At 44.6% G+C, this 15,841-nt stretch overlaps 1 protein-coding gene across 4 annotated transcripts in view; it reads right to left on the bottom strand.

Annotated features, from left to right (window-relative positions):
* Positions 1–14,356, bottom strand: part of ACSL1 (acyl-CoA synthetase long chain family member 1) — a 60,145-nt gene extending 45,789 nt beyond the window's left edge. Inside the window, exons 1-3 of one of the 4 annotated variants that reach the window (XM_075930288.2) lie at positions 14,208–14,341; positions 13,376–13,496; positions 1,041–1,269 (exon numbers count right to left, since the gene is read on the bottom strand). In XM_075930288.2, the coding sequence (XP_075786403.1) occupies positions 1,041–1,269; positions 13,376–13,470 (324 nt within the window). In that variant the 5' untranslated portion in view covers positions 13,471–13,496; positions 14,208–14,341. Of the gene's footprint in view, positions 1–1,040; positions 1,270–10,280; positions 10,367–13,375; positions 13,497–14,207 lie in introns of those variants that run through there. The other 3 variants (XM_075930290.2, XM_075930291.2, XM_075930289.2) reach the window with 3 other exon arrangements.
* Positions 14,357–15,841: the final 1,485 nt, after the last annotated feature.

Genomic DNA, 15,841 nt, shown 5'->3' with positions numbered 1-15,841 from the left:
CAGGGTCAAGCTCTTATAGTAGTAACTAGCTGGAAAGGAGTAATCAAAATGAATTCTTTCTGAAGAGAAATGGACCGGGGCTCAGTGTCTTTACTTAAAAAGGCAGAGCAGAATGCTAGTGTCTAATCCAGACTTTGAGCACTAAGGTTGCCAAATTCTAGCTACTTTAACACCTGCAATACAGTGACTGTTCTTTAGAGGCAGAATATCTGTGCAAGAAGTTCCTGATTTTTATGCTAGACTGAAAGATTAGTTTAGTCTAAATATAACCTAAATCCTGGGTTAAGCAAAGCTATGGAGAGGATTGCTATGTGTTGTGATCACTAGAGCTGTACATGGATACCAAATTCGTATCCACATCTTCAGAAGTGTACTATGGACACCCGCATTCACATCTGTGGCTATAAAGCAGACATCTGCATATTTGCAGGGCTCTAGTGATCACTAGGGTTCAAAGAAGCCCAGAACCCCTTGTATGATGATCAACCTTTTAAAAAAAAAAAAAAAAGACAGTTTAAACTACCAAAAATAAGGTGCAAGTTTAAAGAGGACTAGCCTATCTCTTGCTGAAAGCCAATAAAAAGCCTAACAAACAGCAGGCATATTCAAGTGTTTGATCTCTATACTTATGTAGCCACTAACCTGGAGAAGAGACTACTGCAACAAAATCTTAATGTCCAAGAATACTAACTATGTATATGGACATAGTTACCCAGTGGTTAAGGAAGAAAAGTGGTTTCATGTTTATTGGTTCTGACAAAGCTTGTGCTAATCATTAAGCCAAACTACAAGGGAAATAATTCTTAGACTGAAGCCTAATAGCAATCAAGGAACTCAAGATATTCTACCAAGAGTGAGAAGAACTCAAACCTACAGAAATTGCCTAATGTAAAAGTTTTATTCTTGCCCCTTACTCCCATACACAAAGAGAGCAGGTGTAGATAGATGCATCACTAGCCATCTTGTGGGGTTACACACTGTAGTACCTCAAGTTTTAAACAATGCCTGCTCTAAGCATGGCTAGACAGAAGTGTGCTTACCTCTACTTCCACAGATTGCATGGCTAGGTCGCATGGTGGTTTCAGAGCTTTGGGTCTTGTGGCATACCAGTATGTTGTAAGAGCTGCAAATGCTCCAAATCCCATCAATGTATTTGTTGGAAGAGTGCGCATATATTGTCTGACATCATCAAGTTCTGGCATTCGCAGATGTCTGAACAATTCATGTGCTTGCATTGTGGTTGGTTGCGGTTGTTCCTTATGCAGATGTCTGTTATAGGAGAAACAGTTTTATATATGACAATTCCTTTCAACTTGCCCTATGTGCCCCCAACAGGTGGGATAACATTTTGTCCTACAACTTTTTGTTCTCTGCACTGTTTCAGATAGACAACTATTAGTGAATATGAATTCTGGATAACAAAAGGACCAGTTTATTAAATAAAAGTAGATGGATCAGAGCTTTAAAATACTCTAATTCTAAGCCAATTGCTGGCACATGCTACACTGTAACCAAACTATTACTATCTCAAGGGAAAGTTATTTATAGTAGACTGTGCCTGTGTCACATATGAAATAGCTATGTTTTAAAACTGCTTCATCAACATTTGGAATCTAACCTGAGGATTAGAAGCCTAAGCAGACCTTTGCTTTGTTTTTTGCCTACATTTGAACACTATGCTTTCAAGTGCCAAAACGAGAGTGGCCAAGCCCCTTAAGTCCTTGGTAACACAACAGCAGCAGCATTTTCCACCTTGCAAGTCCAGCTAGTTAAGCTTTTAGGCTGAACTTTCCACAGCTAATTGAAGTGAGCTGTCGTCACAACTGACCTATGAAGAGCCACCAGATATGTTAGAGGCATCCCATTTCCCATTATGACAGAGTATATTTGTTCACACAGCAAAACAAACTGACATTTCAAGAAGTTTTACGTAGTCGAGCAAGGCAAGTGAATAAGCGTAGGAAATTGATTTTTATCTGCTGCTTATATACAGAAAAATGCACTGGAGAGTCTTTTTTGCTCTCTGCCATCAAATACTAATGACAGACTGCAGTAGGAACAGACTACAGAGATGGGAGGGGAAAAGTACTGCTGTCAGCTCAGCTGCTGCTTTCCTCTCAGCCAAGGTCTCTCAGGCCATAGTCACATGCTGAGACCAACAGCTCCTGCCCACTAGGCTAAAGGTAACTAGCAGACAAGCCATACTTGACTGAGGGGAGGGAGGGCAGGCCAATGGCAAGCAAGTCTGGAGTCACACCACTGCACAAAAGGGCGACTGGCAAGAACACAATGTCAGACTCAAGTGGCAGGGACATTCATAAGTGCCTGTTTCCAGCTCATGCCCCCTATCGCAAGAGAGTCACAACAGGCTTTTTAAAGAAAAATTTAGTGGATATTTTGATGTTATACCAAGCAAGTTCTGTTTTCAGAAGCTGGTAGAGTTAATTACCTAGATGCTTAAAGCTGTTCACAACATTCACTAAAGTTAAGTTAGAACAAAGCAAAACTACACAAAGGATGCTAGTCAGAGTTGTGTGCTACCAAGATGTGCTTCCCTTTAACATTAAGGTGTTCTTACTACAGAATGGTCCCAATTTACAGTCTGTTGAAATCTTTGTACTGCAATGAGGTACCCAGCTAGGCACAGGCAGCTGCCTAGCTCACAAGAGGTCCACAAGTGTTTGAATAAGAATTAGATCGCCAGAGATTGCAAAAAGCCATAGAAAATTTAGCATTTCACAATACCAATTAAGAGGATGGAGAAGAATGGTCTTGAGATGAGGACACTGGACCAGGGCTCAGGAATTGACCTGACTTAGGCTAAGTGACTTTCTCTATCTCCTCATCTGTAAAGAAAGATATGCCTTCTTCTCAGTCTTGTTCTGTTAGTAAGACAATCCTATACTCAGAATTTCTGGCCTAACATGGCTGCTCTGTTACAGCCTTTAGGTCAGCATTTCTTGTTCCTACAGTCTCCTTCATGGAGACAAGGGAGAGAAAGTATGGAGTAGCAGCCCTTTCCTCTCCCTGTTACTCCTAGGTGTCCTGCCTTAATATTGGCTGCTGGGGAAGCCAGCAAGGATTGGATCCTGCCTCCCGCTGCAGACAACTGGGGCACAGTGCTGGAGGAGCAGGCACTATGAGTTCCCCAACTTCCCAGGCTTTGGGATTGGACAAGTGGGGTAGCAGGCTCTGGCTGAGGGGCTTCAAGCGCCAGCCCTGGGTTCCAGCTATGCAATAGCCAGACCCAGTAGTGGGGCTTCTAGCTCCATCCCCCTTGCTGCCTCCCATTCTGCACATAATTTATCCCGTGGAATGAAGCAAGTCTGCTATGAAATGTGATACTTGTATGTTTATTAATATTGATTTTCACAGTAGATTTGCTAGCTAACAATAAGTTACAACGATTTGGATGTGTATACAATGATTTGGATGTGTTTACATGCATATTTATTTCCCCACAATGCTAATGCAATATTTTAGAAAAAAGTCTAAGCAGCCACCAACAAACATTGGTGACCACACTGAGGCCACCAAAAAGTTGTCTTGAGAATCCCCACTCTAGGTGCTATTTAGGTACAGAGATACAGATTAAATATTTTTTTTTTTTTGTATTCTTGAGAGAATTTCTGGAAACATCTAACTTATTCATTCATCTCACTGATGGAGTAAGTCAGAATAGTTGATGAAGTACTATCGTTGCTTTAAGTTCTGCTCTCCAGTTTTGTGCAGCATTAAAAACTTAAAATGTTAGAGATGGGAAATAATTCTGACCACCCTTGATCTAAAGTAACAGCTGAAAACAGTAATGAAAGTTCCATAAATAAAGCCCTCAACTTAGAAACCTGAATTTAGATAGCAAGCCCTACTACAGAATGTGCCTTACTGCTAGTTTTTTCTAGCTTCATAGTACTTTTCTCCTACAGGGCATTAGTCTTTCCTCCTACATAGGTGCCACACTTGAAGAGTTAAACACTAGTTTAAAGTGCAGTAATTATTGTTGCATTGTGCTTATTCTACAGGGTTAGGGTTGAGCAGCTTTTGGTCTTAAAATAGCAAGATGTGTCCTACATGTATTCTAATACATCGATGACAGATTTTGCTTAGGTGCTGGTCTTCAGGGATTGACTAATTGGTGAAGAATGTGCATATGTATAGCCTATTCATACAGGAGTTATAGTGTAGTCAAGGAGTTAAAGGGGGAGAATTAGGAGTAAGGAAGCCCAAGCTTTACTTAATTATAAAAGCCACGCCGGGGGCCAAAAGTGCCATCATGGCCCCTTTAAGAGCCACATGTCCCAAGCAGGCTTTCGTGGGGAACCCAGCCGCCGCAGGAGAAGAGGTGCCGGTATGCCTGAGGCGAATGCAATTCATTTAAGTTATGCAGGGAAAAACAGGTGCCAGTACGCTGTCCTGGGGCATACCGTCACAAAAGAAGCACTGGTTATGTGTCCTGAGGCATGTATAGATGTGCACCACCAGTAGAAACACATGCTGCCAGTTCCAGGTGCTCAGCTAATCAGCTTGGTGGCATTTGAAACTTCCTACTGAAATGTCTCCCTCCCCCAACTCATGTAGATGGATTCCTTATTTCTTGATCCTTTTCTTCTATGAAAACTTTAAACACCCTTAGAGTAGCATAAAGTAGCCAGTAAGAAATGTTTACTATAGCCTAGCCTACATTAGCAGCTAGTCTTGCAGTGGGTTTTTAGCAGGAAGAAAAAAAGTTAGATCTTCTCATTTTACTCTTTGAAAGCTACTCAGTAATAGGAATGTGTAGTCAACTATCCGATTAACTCAGGAGTGGAAAACATGTTACAGATGAAGAGCCAAAGTAGTTCCAGATACAGCCGAGTTGTTGCACAAAACAGACAGAAACACTGCCCCTTTCAGAGCCACGAACCAGATGTGGGAGCCACAATTTCTTCTTTGAAGAGCTGCATGTGGCTTGAGAGCCACGGGTTGGCCACCCCTAGATTAACAATAATTTAGGCTTATTGGTTAACCTTGTAGATGATATGCATCCCCCGCCTCGCTACTTCTTATAGACGCTATATCTACGCTACAGGCTGTTTTTTTCCCCAAAAAAAGGTCACTTACATTCACACTTTAATTGCGTTTTCAGAAAAAACTTGAAAGAACAGAGGGGTTTTTCTGACATAGGTAAACCTCTTTCTACGAGGAAGAAGCCTTTTTCTGAAAGAGCTTTTTTGATGCACTTTAGCAGTCTAGATGCTCTTTCAGAAGAAGTTTTTTCAGAAGAGCTCTTCCAGAGAAATTTCTTCCAAAAGAAGCCTGCATCTATATGTAGCCAGAGGCAGCAAAGTGGGGAGCAGGAGCCAGTGCTGGTGGGGGGGGGGGGAGAAGCTAGCTCCAGTGCTGCCTGTCACTCCTCCACCCACCTGCTGTTGCTTCTGAGGCAGCAGCAGGGGAGGAGGGAAGCTGCCACAAAGAAAGTTTCTGTACACAGTGGCCTCAAGCTCCCTGTGGACAGAGGCTGTTCTGCATCCCACAGAGCAGCATCTGCCTGTGGCAGGCCCAGGCTTGCCACAGGCAGAGTGTGCTTCATGGCAGCAACCCCTGTCTGTGGGGGGAGGTCTGAGCTCCCCACAGAGAGGCTGGTCTCTGATAGCAAGATCCCCACGGACTGGCAGGAAGCTGGTCTCCAAAGAGAGCTGATTTTTAAACTGGCTCCTCTAGTGGACTGGCTCCAGACAGCCACCCAGCACTTCCGCCTCTGATGAAGAGGCAGCAGTAAGGAGTGACAAGGGACTCCCTGGCCCCACCCCTGAGGACTACTGAATAGTTATGTAACATAAGAATTCATGCAGTTACACCACTATTCAGTTAACCGATATCCAACATCCCTACTCAGTAATCTACCTACCTTGAGGCAAACAGCATCAGTTTGCAAACACTGACAGAGCTGACTTTCCATTTGTGAAAGAGTCCTCCTTAGCTCTTCATAACAATTCTGTTAAAAGCTTATACCACTGAGGTAAAGAAAGCTCCTTTCTGACTCAACTAATGAGCAGTGTCCAAGACTGAGATTTACAGCAAAGACAGTATCTTTTGAGGCAGCAAGCCGAATTGGCAAGATATTGCCATTCTTTGCTCCTCCCACTCATGGGGTACAATGATCCATTTACAGAGGGCTAAAAGCTCCTCTATTGTCTATCAGTAACCAGACATTGTTAGAGTGCAACGAACAAGAACAGGAGAGCAGCAGCCAGCTTCTCTATTGCTTACAGAAAAAACACAAGATCCAATAGCTACTCTTCCTCTCCTCCCAAATGCTATGGTTACTTTACAGAGACTAAAGAGATTACAGTGCACCATTGAAGACGTGCCACTATAGCACTGCTAGTGCAAACACTCAGCCAATGGGAGCTCTCCTACTGACATTTACTCTATCCCTATCAGCAGATGCTATGCTGGCAGAAGTTCTTCCCCAGATAGTGCGCTGCATACACTGACCTAAGCACCAGTATAACTGATGTTGCTTGAGGGGCACCTGAGCAACCTACTTGTACCAGTGTAAGTTGTCATGTGTACACAGCTAAGCATTTACATTTACCAAGACAGCTAGCACAGGGGTTGCCAGAGAGTACCTTGTGCTAAAGGGCGATTCACTGACTAGGACAGTATTTCCCAAAGTGTGGTCCATGGACCAGTACCAGTCCTTTGGAAAAAAATACTGGTCCTTAGAAAAATTATCACACATGATCCTATTAACCCATGTGACAGGGTAGCTGCACCTCACACCGCTGAGCACGGCAGTACAGCCCTCTTGGGAGAGAGCCCACTGTCCTGGCATCTCTGCCAGGCATGCTCCCGGGCAGCAGGGCTAGATCCAGCAGGCACTAGGACCCAGGGAGAAAGCCAGGAACCATGCGCACCAATGCAGAACGCCTGGCACTGGATGCAGCTAGGGGGAGCTGGCGCTGGCCAACAGAGCAGCCGGGATTGGGGCCAGGGGAACAACCCGCCAGGCAGGTAGGACCAGCAACAATTTGCAGAGTCATCGTTTGCTTAATGAATATGCAAATAAATGTTCAGTCCTCCAAAAGCTTGTGAATGGGTTTACTGGTCCCCAGTGTCAAAAAGATTAGGGACCACTGGATTAGTACAATGGAAACTTGCTCTAGTATTATTGGCCATTGCTACCTCTTACAAATTGAGTGACATCTGCTCCATGCCCCCAGAGGATCCCTGTGCAAGTGCAAGACTTACTAACTCATGAATAGAAAGGTAGCATGAAAATAAAGAGTTTCAAATTCCAGAAAAGGGCAGTCTGTTTTTCTGATTGAAAGTATGTGAACATCCCCACAGGTAGGTCAAAACCCAGGAGTGTTATAGTTACCATAGAAGTCCTCAGTTTAGCGCACTCTTATACTGCGCCAAATGCCACATCAAACATGTTAGACTGAAAAGTAACCAAACAGAATTCAGATAAGATTGCTATGATATGGGGCCACAGACCCCATATCATAGGCTGAATTTCTAAATGGGTTCTGCACCTTTATGGTTCTGCAAATGAAGAAAGGGTAGAAAAGCCTTTGTGCTAAATGTAAGGCTCCCAGAACTAGTAATATTGCTTCTACAGCCAGATTGTTTAAGTGATACAGGTTGATACACTGTGCCTGAAAATCTGGTCTGTTGGTTTCATAGTCTTCATAACATCTATAGCCTGTCCTTGCAAAGTAAATTTGTTCTCTTTTCACTCTGCAAACCGCACACACATTGAGGATTAAACAGATTGAGCAGTCTATACAGCAGTATAATTATGAAATACATTCTAGATGGGCACTGAATTCTGCCCATAAAGCTATGGCTGCAATGCTTTCGTAAGTTCATGGGAACAGCAGCTGTACTTTATTGTAGTAGTGTCCAAAAGATAAAGCTTAGTGTCCAATTCAGCATGCTCTCAAGTCTGATAGTATAGCACTGACAGTATATGACAACTCTGCCCAAACATCTGTTGAGAGTTAAAATATTGCAGGTGAAACTGTTAGCACAACATATTAAAATAGTTAAATTTTTAACTTCTCAATCTAAATATTAAAGTATCTACTTTTGGATATCCAGAACATTTAATTGTTCTCACCTCTGCAATCATTAGGAAGTTTAGTATGAATGATTGTGCGGTTTCAGAAGTGAGGTTTAAGCCTATTAGAATTAACACAGCTACAACTTTCTTCTGAAGTAGTGTGCAGCAATACCCAAGCTTCTGTTTGCAGTATGTTCTTTCACAAAACAAAAAACACAAGATAAATATTGTTCTGTAGAAGCCTATTGCTAGTCATACATAGAAGCACTCTTCTGGTGGCACAGGCACTGACAAAAAAAAAAAATCACATTATCTTACTCATTCTGATAGTACCAGGAAAACACTGTTCAGGACCACTAGTATGCATGTAAAGGCATCATGTATATTCTGAATGATAAATGTGAGTGCAAGAATTAGCTTTTTATGCACACCTAGTCACCTACAATCTAAGAAAGAGTAAATAAAAAAGTAAAACAAGTTCAAGTTAATCATGTAACAAACTAATATTCTAGCATTTAAACTGGAGTTCTTAGAATAAAAAAAAAAAAAAATCACAATTCAAACAAACAGATACAAGTAGATTAATAAAAAGATCTTAATGGAAGCAAACTGGTTCATTACCCTTATTCTCATTCCCAGAATAGAAGTGCAAGAGTAAGGTCTACTAATTCCAACCATTATTTACAAGAAAACTCAATGACTTCCACGTCTCAGGGCTAAGACTATATTGCAGTTCCTTCTAAGTCACCTACAGCAAGACTGTGTCTAGACTGGCAAGTCTTTCCACAAAAGCAGTTGCTTTTGCAGAAAAACTTGCCAGCTGTCTACACTGGCCGCTTGAATTTCCGCAAGAACACTGACGATCTCATGTAAGAAATCAGTGCTTCTTGCGGAAATACTGTGCTGCTCCCGTTCGGGCAAAAGTCCTTTTGTGCAAAGCTTTTGCGCAAGAGGGCCAGTGTAGACAGCTCAGATTTGTTTTGCGCAAAAAAGCCCCGATCGCGAAAATGGCAATCAGGGCTTTTTTCGCAAAAGCGCGTCTAGATTGGCACGGACGCTTTTCCACAGAGTACTTTTCCGTTAAAAGCATTTGCGGAAAATCATGCCAGTCTAGATGTAGCCCAAGTGTAAAGGTAGCTTGAGTTAAGCCAGAAGAAATCCATGCCACAAGTCAATTGCTATTGCCTACCATACCAACCTTTTATTGTGCAAGCAGTGTGATCTAAGGAAAAAACAACTATTAGCCAAGATGATGCAACCCAGTATTCTGGGGGTCCCTAGCCTCTGTCAGATGCTGTGAGTGGAGAACAGGGAATGGATAACACAATTGCCTGGCCTGTTAATTTCCTTTATAGCACCTGGCATTGGCCATTATCAGACAACTGGATACCAGGCTAGATGGACCAATGGTCTGACCCATCATGGCCATTCTTATATTATGTGTTCTGTATGAGCTAGTAGGCTCTCTGAATTTAAGGGGAAAGGCTTGCAGGACAAGGCCATTATCTCTCCTCCATAGGCCTGCATTGAAGTCTTCACAGAACAGGGCTTAAGCTATCAGAAGTGCACCCTTCTGGCCAACCACTCCCCTCGATAGAGTGTCTTGTCGCCAATAATTCTTTTGCTTTCTGGTAAGTAAAATATGAAAGTTATTTTCAGCCAGTGACAGACAAGCTACTAGTATATGTGGTTTATGAGGAAAAAACAAACAGAAAACCCCCCACACATCCGAGAGCCTTTTAAGGGGAATTTTTCCAATGAACGATAGCTTATTGTTTGAAAACAAACTGGCACCAACTGTTTAATGTAGCAAATAGGAGTATAGCCATTGGTGTTGTGAAGTGAACCAATTTTGACAGGTGAGGGTGGGTTGGAAGCAGTTGTCAAAGTCTGTAAGATCCTTCTCTTACACATCTCAGAGTTGTCGTCTAAAAGAAGTGATTGAGATAGGGCAGCAGGGCAAAAGTTTTTATTATTGTATGAATCAGGAGAATTTTCCTAAGATATGGAAAACTTCTTCCATTCATAGCTGGGCATTACCACTTTTTTTTTTTAGAGATTGCATTACACGCTTGTGGGAGCTATAGCAGTTACTTACATGCAATAGATGCATTTGTTTTGACTACATTTTAGAGATACTATTGCTAGAAAAACCAGACCATGGCAGCCAGCCAGAGGTCCGCAGACCTAGATTCCCAAGCAATAGTGCTTAATTGGCCAGAATACTTACTTGTTCACTGCGAGAGGAAAATAAAGTTTCAGAAACAGAGTAATGAAGAGCTAGTAGAGCCAACCACATGCTTCACTGTAGTGTACCTATGAATAGGGACAGAAAAATCTTGATGTCCGTTATTTACCTGAATTATCCAGGCCCATCTCATATCTCCACTGAGTGTTAATCATTAAACACTCCAAGAAGTTTATGATGATACCAAGACAATTCCTTGATGCCACTGCCCCCCCCCCCCCCCACACACACACACTCACTCACACTCACACTGTAAAGTTTGTCATTTTTGCAATGCTGGAAGTAGCTGCAAAGGAGACCAAGATGCTCACAATAACAGTACTCATTCCCTCAGAGCAGAGTTTTAAAAATGAACATTTCCCATTTAGTAATTCATATTTTATGATGCAACCAGACAGGTAGACTAATAAATTTACTCTAAAGCAGGAAAGTTCACCGAAAAGGACTAGGAAGTCATCTCACTCCTTACTTTTGGAAGAACAAGTTTTGTTTTATAATAATATTAGCCTTGCTTCCAGGAAAGATAAAATGGAAGAACTTTTTGCCCTATGAAATTGATGAGCCAGATTTAACTAGTTAGTATTTTATGTCCCTAGGTTAGATGTTAGGCTAACCTAACATTTACCTGATTAACCAACTAAGCAGGATTCCCACATGGGACGCTGCTCCCAGGGAACTGATTAACCATTTCCTGGTAGATCACCACACAGTTAGGGTGATGCTTACAGGGTGACTGGCAGTCACATCCTTAATCCAACCTAACATTTATTGGTTTACAGTTGCAAAATAAATTCCAAATGTATAAATTGAACATATTTAGATTTAATTTATTCACTGCAATTGTCAAGGAAGGCTCATGTTTGTTCAGTCACGGAGCTAACAGCCTCTGTAGGCCCCTGGGCAAGATGCCAGCCCACCACACTACCCAGAGCATACCCCCCCTCCTCCCAGAGCTGCACAGCGCAGTGCTCTGGTGGGGATTTAAAGGGCCTGGGGTAGTAGCAGCAACAGCCAGGAGCCCCAAGCCTCTTTGAATCAGCCCCCAAGGCGCCTGTACCCTTTCCCCTCCATTCTTCCTTCCCTCAACTGTCTGCTCATTCTTGAGTGTATACTGTTATCAATTAACTAGTTAAGCTTTATTTCCCTGTTCTTCCCCCCCCCCCCCCAAAAAAAAAAACAACCTTGACTGGGTCCAAACATTTTCTTAATTGAGAATAAGTAAGTGCTGCTTTTCAGACAGTTGTCATGACTACTAGCTGGAAGTTGACACTTGCAAGGCTAACAGCACAGCTCCAGACAGAGCCACATTATGTGTTTAATTGGAACATTTAAAAAAGCTATTTGGACAACTGGTACTATTATTGTTTACAATGAGAGTTTTTCAAGTGTGCCTGTGTACTTGATGCACTCCTCTTGAAGCTTAAGCGTATCAGTCCAAAATTTCTTGCCAAACCACTTCAAGAGTATGCCCCCAGCCAGATAACAAATATATTAACATTAACTAATGTTAACTGGTTTAGAGACTGGTTTATCTTAATAGTATAAGCCAGAGGAAAGTTTTCTAGAGCCCTTTTTGAACAGTTTTCCAAACTAGGTAGATGGAAAGTAGATAGGGCTTGATAAGGCATTTAGGAATGGTTAATGTCCAAACTATCATAGAAGCCAGCCTCTGCATCTTGGACTCTACCCCCAGATATCTATGCGGCAGACACCACTTTGGACCCAATTCTTATCCAAATATGCCTGATTACCAATAGGGTCTACTTTGAATCCTGAGATTACACAAATGTCAGGGTTCAACATGAAATCTGAAGGTATGTGGTTTGCACTTTTTTTTTTTTTAAAAGAGTCATGATCCTACAGAAAGTTATCCTACATTGACCAAGCACAATAACCTTTAAAAGTTAAGCTTTGATAAGCTTTCTGAAAGTGGTAGAATATTTGAGAACTAGTGGCTTCAACTTAATCCAATCCTTTTAAGGAAGCCCTTAAAAAGCTAATTTTCCTTATTATGTATCCAAGACAGCTTTGACTGTTATAATGAATGCTGCATAAGTTCATACACCACATGAGGCACTCAGGTTCTAGTGTTAAGTTCTTAGCTGTATTACTAAGCCATTGTAAAAGACATCTAGTTACCTATATCATGCTATTTACTTGCTTAAATTTATAACATTATTTTAGTTTGCACACAGACGGCCCAAGAGATAAATTAACTGCAAGATGATTTAGTCAAGCCCTGAAAAGGAGTACCTAATATCACAATGTATTCTAGTCCCTTCAATGTTTAACTAGAGGTGGTCAATTTTTGATGGGGGGGCCCCCCTTCAAAGATTTGCTTAGTGATCAAGGGCCACACTCTTCTATCATACTGAAGGAGGTGGGGTGCAAAAGGAATTGCAGGGTAAGGGATTATGGCAAAGGAGGGAGTCTGAGCTGGGGCTGGAGGGAGGGGGGCTGGAAAGGGTTTGGGTGAAAACCTGGGGTAGGTGGAGACGGTGACCTATTGCTGGAATGCCAGATGCAGGCTCTGGCCAGGGGGTATTTATCTAGGCTTTTCCCAGCTAGCAGCCTAGAGGGACCTCACACAGGCTCCCAACTTCTGGGTACACATGCCTCTGCGTGAGGTGCGGGAGCAACTTCATGTGCTGCTTCTGCTCACAACACAATCATTACAAACTCCATTGGCTGGAAATCAGGATGTGTGGCAACTAGAGGCATATGGACCCAGCAGCCAGCTGTTTTGAGTAGCCTGCAGCTGTAGCAGGCAGGTAGCCTGCCTGAGGGTCCCAAAAGGCCACAAGCCATATCTTGCCTAACCTTGTTCTAGTGTCTCTCTATACCAGGAAAAGGGAACTCTTATTACAAGGACTTGAGTGGACTACTGAGATTATAGATCTTCATCTGAAGAAGTAGGTTATGCCCACAAAAGTTCATGACACCATCTATGTTTTGTTGTCTAAGGTGCTGCTAGAAGCAGAGGTTGTTGAATTTGACAGACTTTTACTGACATGGTCACATCACTAAAAGTCTACCAACATGACAAGTTGACACTTTAGCCAACAAAATACTCCTACCCCCTGGAAGCAGGGTTCCTGTTGTCACAGCAGAGTACTCCTGCAGATACAGAACTGTTCACACTACTACTTGCGACAGCAAAAGTCTTTTTCATCCGTTGGTGGGCTTTTCTTAAAGCACCTGTGAACCACAGAATTTTGTCATTCAATTGGCAATACAGCTAGAGCGCCAGATAATAACAAGGAGTCACTTTCAGAGTGACTTCTGAGATCCCAATTTGACAGCATCACTAGGCAATTGAACATCACCAGATGTGGATCTGGATCTAGGACTCCTCCTCTTACTGAAGCTGAGCAAAACATCTTCTAGAACAGTATCTCAGCCATTGTGATACCGAGGGCCAGCTTGCGGCTAACCAGTGCCCGGGAGATTCCCAGAGACGTGGGCCTGGCCCTTACGGAGCAATACTCCTCTAGAAAAGGAGACGCAGGTCCCCTCCCACAAAGCTTGCGCTCTTTTGTTCACATAGTGCAGGTTTTTTCCTCGGGGCGTGCAAGCTCCCTGGTGCCTCTCTCCTGCAGCGATCCCGTGACGCGCAGAGCCGGTTTTCACGCTCGCCACCCGGAGACAGGAACCTGCCAGCCCAGTGGCCTCCAGCATTAGCGCATCCCCGGCACGGAAGCGGGAAGAAGGGGGCTTTCCAGCCGGCCGCTCAGCCGCAGCGAGAGGCCCCAGCCAGACTCGCAGCTGCCCAGGGAGCCGGAGTCCTGGCGGCCGGAGCCGACACAGCGCAGCGCCCTACAGGCCCAGGCGGGGCAGGAGCGGCGGTTCGCCGCAGAAAGCCAGACCCCCCCCCCGCCCGGCCCAAACACCCCCGCGCCGCTCACTCACCGCCCGGCCTGGCCGCTCCGGCGCCACGAGGAACAGCAGCACCCTCCGCGCGGACAGTGCAGCCCGGCGCCCCGCCCGCCCTATTTAAGCCGCCCACACAAGCCGCCGCCGGAGCGGCGTGGTGCGTGTGCGCCGCGCCCGCCTCCTCCGGCCACCCCCGCCCCGCAGCCGGCCGGCCGGCGCTAGGGCCCGCGGGGAGCCGAGCCGCCTCGACGCCGGGGCCCCTCCGCCTGCCGCGAGCCAATCGCGAGGCAGGGCCGGGGCCGAGGCACGTAACCGCGAGAGCGGGGCGCGCGGCCAGGGCACAACGGCCCAGGCGCCCTTCCCCGGCCCTGCCGCGCGCCCCGGCAATACCACGTGGCTCCCGCCGGCCCCGGCCTGCTCGTGCAGCTCCAGGGAAACGGCGGCGAGCGGGATGCGCGTGCCCAGCGGACGCAAAGCGCGCCCGGACCCTGTGTTCCAAGTGCGGGGGAACGGCCTGACGCGAGCTCCAGGGAACAACCCGCTGTCACTCGTCGTCAGTCCAGGCACAGACCTGTCTCCCAGCTTTCTGCTCCCCTGCAAATGTGCTTCCGCAGTGTCTCAGCTCCGCCTGGATCATCGCTAGAGCCCTGCACAGATGCATCATTTGTATCCCCATCTGTAGCTGCAAAAATGAGCCGCGGATATCCGCATTGACAGCCGCAGGTGTGGATATTTGCAAGGTTTCCCATATACAATTTGTATCTGCATCTGCATCCATATCCAGAAATATGAGCTGCAGATAAACATGGCTATAAAACACATATCTGCAGATTTGCAGGGCTCTAACCATAGCTGGGAATGTCTGTTTCTACTGCTAACTGCTCCCTGCTCTCCCTCTTATTCCTGTAACTTTTATAGATCAGTAGAATCTATGTTACCGCTAATAGTAAACAGATTAATATTTGTATAACAAACAAGCTTCCCCCGCTCAAAGGAAAATGTGTGGGAAAATAATACCAAAAATACAAAAGCAGGTCTTACTTTAAGGAGCAGAAAGGTATTCTTGAAAATCCAGTCAGATTTATACCAAAAGGAGGGAAATGGGATAGTAGGTCAAACATAGGATTAAAGACTGAAACAGTAGTGACTAATGTAATGTGCATTTTTCTACATTGTTAGATTTTACACACAAGCATCAAGTAATTAGTATATAAACAGTGGCAACTGGTGACAGAAGGGGGAGGCACCAGCACCACCTCTCCCTGCCCCTTGCTCCACCCCACCTGCCTCTTCCCAGCACTCCAGAGCTGCCAGGCCAGGGAACAGCGCTGCCTGCACCTTTCCCAGGGGTGGGCAGGTGGTGGGGGGAACAGACATGGAGCAGACTCGTGAGGAGCATATGTGGCCCCGCGTGCATTCCCACGCCACGCATCACCTGTGTACACCAATTGTTCCCTGCCAGTGTGATTGTAAAACAACTGTAAAATCCATCATAATTTCATCTACCTCTTTAGTCAGAGTGGTTAGAAAATAAAGGCCTGATCTTGCAAAGTACTCAATCTGTCCTCTGTGGGAGCTGAGAGCGATCAGACCATAAGGAGACACTCCACATCTCACAGATACATACACTGAAGATATCAATGAGTTTATCAGACACCTAGGTTTGTTTC

The sequence above is a fragment of the Pelodiscus sinensis genome, chromosome 4, assembly GCF_052426305.1.
Source record: "Pelodiscus sinensis isolate ZL-2025 chromosome 4, ASM5242630v1, whole genome shotgun sequence".
Taxonomy (NCBI): domain Eukaryota; kingdom Metazoa; phylum Chordata; order Testudines; family Trionychidae; genus Pelodiscus; species Pelodiscus sinensis.
Note: the sequence above shows the minus strand (reverse complement) of the source record. Positions and strands in the feature narration are given on the sequence as shown.